The following is a 15,173-nucleotide window of genomic DNA, read 5'->3' as shown; positions in this document are numbered from 1 at the left end:
CACCCCATCTTCCTCCCTTCCCCCGCGCTACTGCCACCTTCGACTGCTCTTTAACCGCCTTGTGCTTCGCCTCCTTTTATATTCCCACCTGTCGATAGGTTGAGTTTTAATTTAGGTTTAAGAGCATCAGTGCTTTGATGTTTGAATTATTGCTTCTATTTTGACCCGATCTTTCCATCTTTCATTGCATTGCATCGCGTGTGATGTTCGGTTTGTGCACCCTGCCACCTCTCGGTGCTCGAGTGACTCGTGAACTAGAAAGAGAAGTCTATTCTTGCACAGGACTTATGTGCTCTTTATTGGGCTTTCGATTTTAAAGGAAAATTTTTTTACTAGCCTTCTCTCATCAATAAAACTAAAGCATCTATGTTCCTGTTTCATGTTCGCAAAATTAAGAACCCAGCAAAGAGGTAATATTGGGGTTCAAACTGGTGCAAACTTTCTTTGCCACACTTCTACATAACGGTCATATTAAACATTTTCCAAACATGGTCGCCTACTCATATACCCAGTTACTTAAAATTCACAGACTTCGAGCGAAAAAACAGGGCTTAGAAAGGCAAACACCCTATTTTTGCCAGGCTTGTTTGTATAGTGCCACAGCCAGTAAACAGTAAACAGCTTTAAGCAGCAGTTTATAGTCCATGTGTTTCCTCCATGTATTATGAGGTCAATAGTTGGGTGTAGGCCTCAAATATGAGAGAATAATGTCAGTGTCTGTAGGAATGTTCAGCCTTGTAGCCCAATCTTCCCCATGAAGGGACTGACAGGTGTTGTAATCTGACACAAACTGCTGAATATGTGACTGCCTTTAACAAATGTTTGTATGGCTGTTATAAAAAAATTCTTACTAAAGTAAGAATCAATAAGCAAATATGTAGAAAACACATGACACACACACACGCGCGGAGCCACAGTGAGAGAAGGGAAGCAGCATGAAAATCTTGATAGCTGGTAAAGGTAATGACTTGTTTAGCTTCTAGAGGAAAGCAGCAGCAGGATATTTCATGTTGCTTCCAAGTGGGTCACTATCCCTACAAAACACTTTTCTATGCATGCAGTAGAGAACATGAAGTAAACTTCTCAAAGTGCAGATAAACTGATATTCTTTGTTCAACCAGGTATAAGAAACTGAACCCATGATGAACTTTGCTGAAGGGGTATATTCAGCAATAAAGTCTAGCTTTCACCATTTCAAGTGTGTAAAGACTTTAAGTCTACCGATACACCTGCTGCTATTGCAATCTGCAGTGTGGTATTTGAGCTGCTACTGCACATTCAATAAAAAAAAATGTTAGTCCCCATGACCCATGGTCATTCTTGCTGAAAACAAGGTGCATGTCAATTTGTGATCTATGTAAGTATAGAGAGAAATTCGACTTCTGTTAGAAATGGCTACTAGAAATGAAGTATTTTTAAACAAAGTTACCACTTTCTTTCAAAACAAAACAAAAAAAAAAAAACCAAACAAATCCCAAAACTACACCACCACAGAAACAGAGACACAAAAAGAAAATACTGAATCATATTTATCTCTGAATGAACTATACAAAAGGCAGGGGACCATGATTATTCCAAATCACACATGTACACATAAAACTGGCAAAGACAAAAAATATACACGCTTTATAGACAGAAAAGAACTGTAACTTTCAAGGGAGATTACCCGGACTGTGACCTAAAACCACATTTGTTCATCAGTCTCTTTTTGTCAGAAGCATGTTCCTTTCCTAAAATGCATCAAGTATGAAGAAATGGCATATTCTACAGAATTAAAAACAGGAAACTTTAGAGTTTTGGCATTAGTAAAAAGTTAATGGTCTCATTAAATGTATAAAAGCCAAGAAATCAACAGTCCATTATACACAAGTCAACAAAATGGGGATTTGGGGTGGGGGTTATTTGGAAAGACAGATAAATATCGCTATCTATAAAAGCCTTGAGGTTGTCAGGCAAATAATTGGAAGAAATTGGACATGTACAGCGTGCCTACTTTTGTCAATGATATGAGAATGCCTTGCCAAAAACCACAACACGATGTTTGATGCAAGACAATACTCTGTACTTTCCAGATAATGAATGATCTATACATCAGTTGCAGAGGCCAGCCAATCACATGACCCGAAAGAAAATTAAAGTAGCTAAATATTTAAAAAATCAAAGCAGGCTTTGAAAACTGTGGTGCAAACAAATCATGAAACATCTGCAGCAAATTACACCTGGACCAAACCGGGGGATACAATAAACAAAGTCCTACACAACACCTGCATAAGAGAGTGAGATTTATTGCACAATATTGAAATCTAAAAGCAGCATCTAAAAGTGTACACTGTGATACTGCAGGTGACTAAAAAAGAAACTGCCCAGCATAGTAGAAGAGAAAAAATGTTGGTCGTTAAGTCACTATGAAAGTATCTGAAGCAGGTTTCTCTACATTAAAAACCCTGCCATGTGAGCATGTATGCTTCTGTCACTCAGCCAAGAAAACACCCACAGAATTGTTGTTATCAAATTGTCGTCAACAGTGCCTGAGATGTGACTGCCTGTGATGGGGAAAGGGCCTCTTGCTTGAGGGCTGTCGTGCATGGAGTTTTCAGGTACAAAGGCTTGAAATGAGAATGCTTGTGATAGATTTTCACAGGACCACACCAGCGGAAATGAGCACAATTCATTCTTGAAAAAACACAGGCGTTGTAGTTCAAGTGAGCAAGGAAGCAGAAACAAACTTCAGTCAATTCAGTGAACCTGAAACAAATATTTGAGAAAGTTTTAAGCATATAATGATTAATATCGGAAGGGATGTATGTCAGTCACTAAATCTGTGTCAGTAAATAGTAGACCAAGACATTCAAGTTAAGGAATTCAGAGATAAAGGTTTAAACAGCTGGGACAGAACCTGTATATGTACAGAATTCTGTTTTTCAGTCTATAGCTTGGATTTTCATGTGAGACTACTGTCATTCTATAATTATATTTTGTAGCATTCCATAGTTGGTATTAAATAAAAGGCTGACATATGATGATACCTGGCCTCGAAGCTTCCAAAGAAATTCGACAATTGTCAACATCCTAATTTGCTGCACAGCATGAAGTAACAAGAAACAGAGGGACAACTAAATATTGTCTCACAGTATGATAAATGACAAGAGGGTGTAACTAAAAAAGGAGCACTAAATAGTACATTAACACAACTGTCAGCTTGTCCTCTGCCATGAATTCATCGTGTCCTGCGCTGCAATATATGCTCGAGGGACAAGCTGTCTTATAGGGTGCTTTCTTCTTCGTGGATCTTTAGCTAACATAAGCCACCATAATGATTAATGTGCCCCTCATCCTAGATTTCAGAAGATGGTCTCACAAATGTCCTCACCTCTGTCTACCCATTTTTCCACCCATCACTGTTCTTCAAGTTCACCTCGAAAATCCGCCGAGTCTTTACCTCGATCTATGAAAGCAGACACCTATGATCAACAACGGACGTAAAAAAAGCAGGCTCCTATTAAAAAGTGATTTACAAAGACATAAGACCTATGGATGCCTAATTTTAGAGACCCTGAGAATCCAGGTCATGCTGAAGAATGCAAGATTTATGGAATATAGGCCAGGTCATCACAATGTTAATCAAAACAAGAGACATGCAAATCAAAGTTATAACACCACATTCCAGAGTTCCAAACCTTTGACTCAACTGTACAACTAGTACAGTACCATGTATCACAGCAAAGGGGCAAAGGTGCATAAATGGCCAAAGTAAAATGGTAAAAAGCAGCCATAATAGAGTGGATTTTCTAATAAATTTATTAGAGAAAATATATAATGCTCATTCCAATATGATTTACCATCTCTGCCTCATTGAAAAAATAAAAATTCAGGCAGGTGTCAGCATGCCAAATGCTTTATCTCTCGTTGAATAATGAATGTTCTGCTGGTACAAGAAACCAGCACATATTCACCAAAACTTTTATAATTATTCTTGAGTGAGCTCATCTAAATGTCTCAATATTTAGGCATTCTGCCCTCAAAAAAAAAAAGAGAGAGAGAAGCAAGCATGCATGCTTGGAGAACCAGACATGGGGGTGGGCAGCAATAGGAGAAATGAAAGTGGATGGAAATTAGGATAGGATTCCACCAAAATGCTAGTTTCTCCCCCAATCTACTTACTACTCCAGCTGCTCCCAAATACAAGCACACAAACATGCAGAATGGTCACTACCCACATGCTATTTCCACATGTGAAGCTCAAATACCATACCCAAAGGGAATTTCTTGGTACAGGCACAAACTCAAAAAAAAAAAAACAAAAAAACCAAAACAAAACCCAATAAAAAAGTGGGTAGGGTGTTTGAAAGAAAAGACTGGCACCCTACCTACCTCTCGTTCTAATCTTCTTTCAATCACTTGGACTGTTTGAAACTCAAGCTTCCCTGTCTGCTTATTCAGAACCTCTTCTGTGATGGTTTTAACACTTTCACCAAGAACTGTAATATTTTCATGATACATGTTGCTGCCTCGCCGAAATGCTACACTCAACGAAGACAGGTTACTGTTGTTACCCAATGGAGTTGCTGAGACAACAGTCTGCTAGTGGAGAGAAATACAATGTGTTGACAATCCTTCTGGAGAGGCAGCAGGTGACTCAGTCAAGCATGTATTTCCAAGGTCAAAGCTGTGCTAGCAGTTGTATGGATCACACACCAAATGTGTGCACATAAGTAATGAAAAAAAAGGGTTTCTGAAATGATCCTTTATTATCTAAGAACAAAATAACTTTCTGCTACAGACTCCTCAAACATAAAATTGAAACTTTCAGGACAAAGGTTGTCTTCACCGTGCCCAGGTCTACGTTTAAACTGAAGAGTTTACAATTGTTTTAACTTTACCTGGGAGTTTCCATTGTGGTTCTGATGGCTGTCATCTTCATCTGTAACATAAAAAGAGAGGTTTAATTCATATCTGTACCTTAAAATGAACACAGATACACAAGCTGTCTTTTGAATGGCAGATCTGAAAAACTGCTAGTAAATATAGCCAATACAAAGCTAAACAATGAAACTGAAATTTTTAAAGAGAAACGGTAAGTGTATAAAACACTTACACCAACAACAGTTTACAAAGTGATCCCTTCATTTCTTATGCACTAAGACAATGACAAAACCTAATCACTTCGAGGCTCCAGGTTTTGCAAGACAGTTGGACATGTACAGTTACAGCTAATCAATAAATCTAAAAACTAACCTTTCCAGGACTGCTCAAGTGTAATTTAATAAGAAGTGTGCTTTAATTTTGAAATTTGTAGTAAATCTACTAATTCACAAAAGCCAAAAGGATCTAGAAAAATACTGCAGCATGACATTAAAAGAATCTAAGGCTGTATCCCATAAAATCAACAGAATTTTTCGTAAAAAGTTCTTCTTTACAATAGACTTCTATGTGATTAATTCTTAAATAAGTATAACAAAAAGTTAAGGCTACACTAATGTTCTTTGGACAAAAACACCAACCAGCAAAAGCGATGTCTACTGTGGAGAAATTGGATGCTGCCGTGTTGTCAGAGCGATGGACGGGCTCCCGGGACATCTCTTGAGCCTTGACAATGACAGCCTGAGCCTGCAGGGCATCAGCCTCCAGACTCTTCATCCTGCCCACACATCAGCTAACACATCATTTTGGGTGCTAGCTCCAGCAGGGCTTCAGTCAGTTTGCAAATGTCGCAAGACCATCATAGACTTGTTTGTACATGCAAGCAAATGCTCACACTAATCCAGATCCACCAACATTTTTACAAAGATAACTGCACGTCAGTCTAAAGCAAACCAACTGTGAAGAACTTTCTCCCTTTTCTGTTTTGCCCACTGCCTCCCACTTTCCCCATCTTTAGGGTTGAATAAAAAGTAACATTCTCATTTCCACCAATTTATAATGATATAAACTTCAAAGCCACTAAATCCCAAATATTTTTAAATGCACAGAAGTGAACTCAACCTCCACCACACCAGAAATCAATTTTTAAACAAAATCTGACACCTCCCAAGGGTTTTATGCAAAATCTCTGAAAAACTGGGTAAGAGAGTGCTGGTGACACCCCAATTCACGATGTTCATATTTTCAAAACTGCAAAATATAAGTATTTTCATTTTAGAGTTGTTTCTGGAAATTTCAGGCCTGTGTGTATTTAAACAAACAACACAACAGGTGTATTAAAATCTGCTCATCCAGCAGCAGATTTGTGTACTGACATTATAATGCACTATTCTTGTTTTGTACCCACATCAATAAACCACACAACTTTTTTTCATTTGTAAAAGCAACATTTTAAGCAATTCTACTACATCTTTCTCTTAACTATTATGACAACACAAAATAGTTTAAAAGAATCTTTTACAACTGAGCTGGACTGAAAACCACTGAAACCAAAAAGGGGGTGGGGGAGAAAAAACCATGCAAAAGCAACAACTAAAACCACGACAACTGAGCTGTGTCTAGAAGTATCAAACTTCTCAACCCATGGAATGCTTTTCTCTCTCTTTTTTTTTGGCAAGAGGGAGAAGCTGAGGTGTTATGAGGTATCTGCTCTTATACTGAACAAAGTTAACCTCCCACCCGGGGACCTTCCCTTCCCTTATCATAAACATGTTTTCTTTCAGATAAATGACCTTTGTGAATTATTTGAACACAACACTTTCAAAAGCTGATCTTTTTATTTAATCATTAACTTTTATCTCCACAGTTTTCTATAGACTCCCAAGACCATTTCTTTGCATGGGTTTCTGATATAATAGCAGTGCACATTTCAAAAGACAGAAATACTGCAGGTAAAGTGTTATGGCTTCAACAAACCTAGCTTTTCGCCAAGCAGCTCGCTTTTCTGCTTCAACTTCCCGTGGATCAAGAGAAGATATTTGTTGGTCATCCATAACAGAAGATTCTGAATTGTTGTTCTCCGAAAAGTTGTAAATCTGAAGTCGTTTTTCTGCCTTCAGTGTTCTAACTACCCCACTACCAGTCATGGTGCTGGTAATAATAAATAATATGACTGAAATTACTATGGTCACTTTTTTAAAAAAAAAAATTGGGGATTGAAAAAAATATCAAAACACTTTTGCAACTTAAAATGTTTAAGCAAAGTGACTCTGTCTAAAAATGAACTAAATTCAAAAAAAGACATGAAAGGGGATTTTACTTTTAATGTTTAAAAGTTCTTTCTTTCACTGTTATTCCAACATACTGCTCAGAGAAATGAGTTTTAACAGACGCTCAATGAAGCAAACTAAAATTTCATGCATCTAAGTGGTAAACAGAAGCACATCAATAATAAAATAAAAGATTTGAGTCGAGACAGAAAGAGAGGTTTAAAATCATCTGTCCTTGATTTGCCTTTGATTTGACTGAGGTTACTGTGTTCTGTGCTACATAAATTAAAGTGATGATTAATTTTGCAAGTATCAGAATCTACCAAATAGCTACAATCTTTGTAACTTGAAAATATTTAAACCCAAAATTACAATGCACAGCGTACTGCTTCATTTGTTCAAGGTTGACACCTTCAATAAGATATAATTAACATTTCATTATTATTACCTGAATTGTTTGTAAACCAAAAAAAAAAAAACCCTTTCCGTTTTAGTTATTGTGTTAAGTTAAATAACTTGGGTTACAAATATACATAGTTTGAGTTAAATAGTATTGTTGCTTCACCTTTTATTAAAACAATACTCAAATACAAAGTTTGGGTTAAGATAAGTAAGTTCTTTCACCTCCTGTTGCGAATACACAAATCAAATATAGAGTTTACATTAAATAATACTATATTTTCTTTCACCAGCTGTCACTAATGCCAAAACAAACAAATAAAAAAAAATCAAACTGGGAAAGGCATGCATGGCAGCAAGCTGCACACCAAATTGCAGTGCAATGAATGACGAAACCAGATAAACATTCAATCAGTGCTGGACCTTACTCTCTGCAATAAGTCAAACATGCATCACATGCCGGAGCAAAAGTATTTCTTGCTCTACGCACTATGCTATATCTGGTCTGTTTCATGTGCACAAGACTATGCTCAAAATTCCAAAGTTCCCCCTTTCCATCTTTGGTAAATACTCCTGTGCAGTTTTTAGACCCACAGTTGAGAATTCCCTGCCAGTGCAATTATGGCATATGCAGAAACAGGGAAATAAAAGAATATCTTCAATCTCATCTCAATCAAAAATACTGACTGATTTCCCTGCACATGGGTGCATGTGTTGTATGCATGGGTGCATGTGCTGAATAGCTTCTAGAAAAAAAAACCGGGGGCAATATAAGAATTAATATTATTTTTATTATTGAAAACTGCCTTCTGCTAGCCAGCATTTCTCTGCCTCCCCTGCCTCAAAACATCAAAGGCCAAGGCAAAGGTAAATTCAGTCAACCTTTCAAGCCAAAAAGTTTGATATTGTGGGTGCTTGAAAACTTGGCACCTAAGGTATGAGCTGACTCATGCCAAGACATGCAGAACCCACAGTACTGACAGCCTGATGCACCTTTGTTAGTCTTCACATATCCCTTCCTCCATTCTTTCTCCTAGCACTGATCTTGTGAACCCACAGCTAAAACTCTGATAAACTGACAGGTTTCTACAAAACCCTGTTTCATACTTTGCTTCCACAAGTGGTTGCTAGAATACTGCACATGATGCTACATTTTAGCCTGCTTATTACAAACTGGATCCTCTGAATACAGAAGACAGGCTTTTAAGTGTAGCTCCTGTGATAGTATTATCAATATTCTAAGCGGTTTTCACCTACCTAAAAACTTGTAAATCTTACCTAAGCCCATCATTAAACATGCTTCACATGCATTTCAAACCAAGTCCTGACTTTAGGCACGCAGGTATCACGACACATGTCATGATTTGCCAGCACATTAAACGTTACAAATTTGCTAGATTTAGAAAAATTGCAATTCATGCTTTGCAATATTAATGATTATATTCTGCTTTTGGAGAGTTTACAAAAACAGAATGAGAACAGGGCAAAATAAAAAGTAAATAAAACCTTCTCTAAGCATGATCAAGTGGGAAGTCTGCACAATGAATGCATACAAGGAGTTCTTAAAGCCCAAGCAAGAAGCGGCCTTAAAGCAGCAATCAATGGAGGCAACACAAGTGAAAGATGAGAAACTAGAAATCATGATATAAATACACAGTCTATGAAAAGACATTCAATACTGCTGTTCTAGCCTACTAGATATTTCTTAGTACCTCAAGATGTCCACTAACAGCAATGATTTTTGTTGTTGTTTTTGAGATTTCTGTTTAACTGGACATCACAAATTACCAAACCTTTTATATATTTATATATATATTTATATTTTATATATATATGCTTTCACTTTGACAGGACAAGCATATAATATTATTACTGTTCTGCTACATCATATTTATTTTTCCTCTATATTATAACACTATTAAGGTTTGATTATTATTACTGTTCTGCTATATATTATTATTACTGTTCTGCTATGCACCAATGAACACTTTCTCTTTCTATACACACCTGCGTAGCTTTGTATAACGAGAGGGAAGTTAAGGAGAACAAAGTTTTATAAGGCTGAAACTGATCAATGTTTGGAGAGTGCATATCCATCTGTTGTAAGACTGCATGGGCATTTTGCAGTGGGAAGTAGTAAGGGAAGTAATGCAAGTAATCGTAGCCCATGTGCAGTCTTGTCAAGAGTGAAACAAGCAAGAGTAAGTGGGGAATTTATGCCTCCCTAACAAAATTGCGGCAGAATGGGAAGAATATGTAAGTGACTAGCACTGGAAATGACAGCGTGCAAAAAGCCACCTCAAATGCCTCAACAAACAACTTAAACGAAGAAAAAATGTACAAGAAACATTTTAAAATCACCACACACAACACCTATATACAGTTACCTCCGTGTGTTCAGACTGTAGCCGGGAAAAAAGGGGAAAATACAACTAATTAAAAAACATTTTATATCACATTAATCATTACTACTCATTTACTATTAATTCAACTTTGCCTTTACCGGAGCCTGATTGTCTACCCAATTCTCTTCATGAACTAAATCAACAATAATTCCATTCTGCTGCTTCAAAATAATGATATCATTGAGGAAACAGTAATCCTATGTAGTCTCACACATCAAGTTATAAAGCCAGAGACTTAGCTTAAAGTTTTTGCCTTCTCCTTTGATGTCACAAACATTTTCGCATACTTTTTTTCATATATCTTATATTCTTAATCCTGTTGTCTCATTAAGCATTTAAGACATCACTTTTGCCATTTTCCCCTCCCCAACAAAGTAGGTCTATTTTTAATTACAAAATCCCTATTAAATCAATCTCTAACACTGACCTGGATAGCATGTGGTCAAGATCATGGTCAGGTTTTATGTCAGCCACACCACTGGCCACATAGGAGCGTAGCTGTTCTTGTGACATATTTGCTGTTTTCTTTGCTGCAATATAAAAATTTTTGGTCAGCATAATATCTCACCATAGTACTTGCACTTTGTAAATTACTTCTAGAAACATCTCTAATTTCTTTGCACACATTTCCCCTAAACACCTTAGCTATCCCCACCTCCACTCTACTCTAACCAAAACACCCTGTGGTTACAACTGGGAAAAACTTGTCAAGGTGACAGCTTTGTAAGGAATCTGAGTTTAATATACAAATGGTAATGACTTTAATATCCAACTGACTAAATGGACAGTGGTAACCACGAAACTTTTTCCTGGTAGACAAAGATGCATACTAATGTCATCTTCAAGCTACAAAAAAATAAATAAATAAAGTGTAAATCTCTCTGGAACTCCCTAGTGGATGGATATTTAAATCTGAAAGTGAAAATAAGGGAAGGGTTTCCTCTTTACCAAGACAATTAAAATCTTCTACTATCTCATGTCCAACCTCTCTATGCATCATTGCTACACCCTGTCCTCCCTCTCTACTCCATAAAGTACTCTCCAACATGTGGATATCTACACTCAATGCAACAGCATATGTAAAGAGATAGCTGTTTTAACGAATTGACTAGACTTTGCAATTACAAAAATCAAAAAATGCATTCAATCAGATAACAATTGTTTGCTTCAAGACATCATGGTTTAAATAGAGAAAAAGGCACTCTCCATGTAGCCATGTAACAAGGGGGATATATATAAAATCAACTTAGTTCTGCTGTGACAGCTTTTCACAAAATGACTGATATGGCATGCAGGTCATTGTACCATAAAAATAGCTGACTGACAACAGCAGAAGACTGGAGGGTTCAGGCGCTTCTTCAGGTCATTATGCCCTACACAATCTACTACATGACAGAAATGGGAGAAATGATGCCTCTAGAGATACTACTCAGACACTTGCATGCAAGGGGACAGGAGATATTTGTGGCTTTGTTTGACAAGGGAACAAAGAAGACTAAAGCATGTGCAAGCATGCGTGCACACACACACTCATGACCTGTGCAAGCCAGACAACAAAAGGAAGCAGGAAGATGACATTCTCTAGCAGATTCTAAGATACTTGGAAATAAGCTTCAAAATAACAAGGGCATGGAAACCAACGGCATTAAACAGACATGGGAAGGGAGGAAGACATGTCTAATTAATGTGATTTGTGATGCAACTGTATGCACCAGAATTATGGCTGCTGATAAATATGGTATATTAGATGATATCCCTCTCAACCTATCTCTAGGTCACAAACTACACACCTCAAATATCTTCAAATCTATGGCTTCCTTTGCATAGCAAACTGGACACTATCAAATCTTTCCAGACAATAGCACATTTACAACAAACACAAAGTAAATGCTAACAATGCAAAATGGTTGACTTTCAAAAGAGTGCATGTACATGTAGTCGCATGCACATTCATCAGTGCACAATGTCAAGGGTGCACATGAAACTGCACCTGAAAGCCCCAAAGGGTCCATACTCTGTTAATAATAAGCAAACCACTCAAGAAAGACAACATTCACAAGCACAGGAAAAATGCTCAGAAATCTTATCTTCAGCACAACAAGAATAAATTTCATTCGTAAACCGCTATACCTTCTTCTTGTTTCATTTTAGCGATTTCGTGTTCAGCCAGATAACTGAAGTGTTTGGCTGTGCAGGAAAATGAAGATTAAAACATCTCAAACTTTCCTCTCAAAAGCACACATGTATTGCTGACCATTAATGTAAGCAAACACTTCCATCAACTACAACTCTCTACAACTGTCTAACAGTTCCTTCCCCCATTCCCAACCTCGCCCCAAGGATTCTTGCAAAACTGCTTCATGTATCTCTTACAATCAGAGAACAGGCATTTCTGCTTTAAAAATTATAGTTTAAATATAAAAGGCACAAAAAATCATTATGCCAATTTATTTTCACACAATAAATACTGCACATCATACATCCAGGGCAAAAGTCTCTCCCTCAGCTGACTTCTCCTCCATCAGCCTCTAGCTTTGACACATCAGCTGGACATGTGCATCCCTAGTGAGGAAAATGGGTTATTAAGGTTGCTGCTATTAAAAGAACTTACATGTTGGTTTTGCAGGTTGTGCAACTGAGTGTTCACGAATCTCCTTCTCAAAGTATTTCTGCTTTTCCCGGAAACTCATCCCATCAAGATTGATGCTGTTAGGATCTCCTGGGGCACTCTGCATCAAAAACATCCATATCACCAATTAGTAAGAATACAATGTCAATGTCATAATAGTAGAAGATGATCTTGTGTGCCTGGAAAACAGCTCTGCAAAATCACTAACAGTAGGAACCACCACACCCTCCGATCTCTCGGCTTAGTTATATCTGTAGTTTTTTTAACCACTGTTGTGTATGTAAAGAGCTAGTAAATTTTTTTTTTTTTAATCTACAAGAATTCTGCATAAATACAGCTGGCAACAATGGTGGGACTGACTATAAAAGAAGTCAGTGGTGATCTTGTACCATACTCCAACACCTGCGCCAATATCTGGACATACTGACAAAACCTGAACAGACAGGTTTGGATTGACTCCCATGGAAGGTATGTTCAGGTTTTGTCCTACGTCCCAATGAATACATCATCTACATGACACAGTCCAAAGAACACATTATCCAGATTGAAGGTCCTAGTTAATTTTTCCACTATTTTCCCTATTTAGACACTACAGGTTCATGCTCTGGTGGCTCCCAGCCCTACTCTTATGCTGCGTTGCTGACAAGGTCAGGCAAATCCATTGCTACGTTACCCAGTGTTTTATGTCTGTGTCACCATGTCTCAGTTTGTCCTGTACATCCAAACCTCTCATACAATGTATTATCACTTCTGGCACAAATTATGCACAATTTGTGTCAGAAATAATGATCTGTCCAAGCCATGTCTTTTTTTTTTAAACTAGCCAAATGAAATGTAACTGAACATGGCATTATATGTCCTTTATCTATCAGATGAACCCCAATGCTAATGGATATTAGTTCTTAGATGTCATGTTCTCCTCCAAGGCTTAAATGAACCGATTATGTCATATCAGACATGGATTATATTCCCTTTCAAAAGGCAAAAAGAGAACAGAGAACATAATAAACTTGGGGTCAAAAGGCCTGTAGTCAAGGTTGACAACCCTCCAACCAGCACTAGCCATTCACAAGTTTCCATGTTGTGACCTCTGACCGAGCATGGCGTCCACCCTGCCCCCACCCCCGCCGTCCCTTATTGCCCTTTAGAAGCAGGCACGATTTAAAGCTGACATCAAAGACAGTCTCGTGCCGGCGCTCATCAGGCTGGCGCTGCCAATAGCAACAGCGGAGGGAGCGCGTGATGAATGGAATGACTCCCCTCTCTCACACACACACTGGCTGCTGACTAGCTGTCAGCTTTCAGCCTCCAGCTCGAGGTTTTCGTCAGAAACTGCTCCCAAGCCTCACCCCCACCACCACACCGAACATGCATCAATACCCACCCACCCTCCCCGTTTGCCACCCGTCACCCGCCTCAAGTACCGCAGTCGGTTAACTCCTACGAGTTCTGCGCACGCATTCAGACACCAAGAACCTTGGCGCAACCCTCTCCAAGAAGCCCATTGTTGAAGGTCCCTGGACACTGTTGCTGACCCCCCGCGCCACTGTTGCAGACACACCTCCCCTACTGTTATCTGCGGAAATGCACAAGCGGACGCCAAAGGCGCAAGGCCACTGGTACAGGAGGTTATGACTAATTGTATTGATCAGCTCACTTACTCGCCCTCACTCACCAACGCTCGCTCTAATGTATTGCCACGGGCCGATCTCTCTCCCTGTGCTGCACGGCTGGGATGCATACGTGTTCATCTGCCCTTCCCCTGCATAAAACTATCCGTAATCTATGCGGGCTACACGGGAGTCGCGGTACTTTTTATGTCCGGCTAAAAAAAAAAAAAAGCGGGGGAAGTGTCATGCGAACCAAGCTGGGGCCACCACCAGACACCCCGTGGTCAGATCAAGAAAAGCTACTACAATCCTGTTAATAGGCGCGAGTACAAATCGCGACAGCTTGGGTAGTAAATGCCCTTGCTTCTTATCTAACCAAATGTCTGTCACTCCTCCCACTCCCAGGCCATGTCAGGGGGGCAGTCAAACCGATTGTTATGAAGTGCATATGCTGCTTATCATTAATGATGGCAGTTACCCACCAAACTTGCCTTGCTATATAAACGGAGCAGCTTGGTTTTCCTCCTGCAACCAGAACCCACCTTTATTCCAGTCGCACAAATTTCCTGTGAAACAAGTGTCTTCTTCCCATGTGAGTGAGGCGGTCCGGTGGCGCAACCGTTTGCGCCTGTCACCTAATACAGAGAGGATTAGCTGACTTGGGTTCAGATCTCGTCTCAGGCACGCTGTTCTTTTTCTGCGTGGGGCATCTGTTTACAGGGCTGACTGCGTCCCAGTGATACAGTATAGCCTTAGTTGCAACAATTTCGCCCCTCCTCTTCCCGCGTGTGAGAGGGGAAAGGAGGTTGGACGGGGGAGCTCCCTAGCGGTAGACGTACTTTCACGTTAAAAAAAAAAAAAGCAAAAACACGGAACAGATTGTGACCACAGGGCCCAGCTTCTGCACATCCGGTTATTCGCGGAAATCACTAAAATGTCACGGTCACGCTTACTCAGCTTTGCTAATCGCTTGTGGGTGACTGTCGTACACGACATCCTA

General features: G+C 39.0%; 1 protein-coding gene across 15 annotated transcripts in view; it reads right to left on the bottom strand.

Moving 5' to 3' along the window:
* Nucleotides 1-1,511: 1,511 nt before the first annotated feature.
* LOC112561052 (protein scribble homolog) overlaps nt 1,512-15,173 on the bottom strand; it is a 65,395-nt gene continuing 51,733 nt past the window's right edge. For 6 of the 15 annotated variants that reach the window (XM_025233214.1, XM_025233216.1, XM_025233224.1 and 3 more), the window contains 10 exons: nt 12,546-12,663; nt 12,065-12,121; nt 10,362-10,464; nt 9,917-9,931; nt 6,838-7,011; nt 5,502-5,638; nt 4,881-4,921; nt 4,372-4,578; nt 3,371-3,445; nt 1,512-2,745 (listed from right to left, as the gene is read on the bottom strand). In XM_025233214.1, coding sequence (XP_025088999.1) covers nt 3,377-3,445; nt 4,372-4,578; nt 4,881-4,921; nt 5,502-5,638; nt 6,838-7,011; nt 9,917-9,931; nt 10,362-10,464; nt 12,065-12,121; nt 12,546-12,663 — 921 coding nt within the window. In that variant the 3' untranslated portion in view covers nt 1,512-2,745; nt 3,371-3,376. The remainder of the gene's footprint in view (nt 2,746-3,370; nt 3,446-4,371; nt 4,579-4,880; nt 4,922-5,501; nt 5,639-6,837; nt 7,012-9,916; nt 9,932-10,361; nt 10,465-12,064; nt 12,122-12,545; nt 12,664-15,173) is intronic. The other 9 variants (XM_025233218.1, XM_025233228.1, XM_025233219.1 and 6 more) reach the window with 8 other exon arrangements.

Source organism: Pomacea canaliculata, linkage group LG4 (genome assembly GCF_003073045.1).
Source record: "Pomacea canaliculata isolate SZHN2017 linkage group LG4, ASM307304v1, whole genome shotgun sequence".
Classification (NCBI taxonomy): Eukaryota; Metazoa; Mollusca; class Gastropoda; order Architaenioglossa; family Ampullariidae; genus Pomacea; species Pomacea canaliculata.
This window is presented reverse-complemented; position numbering and strand designations above follow the sequence as displayed.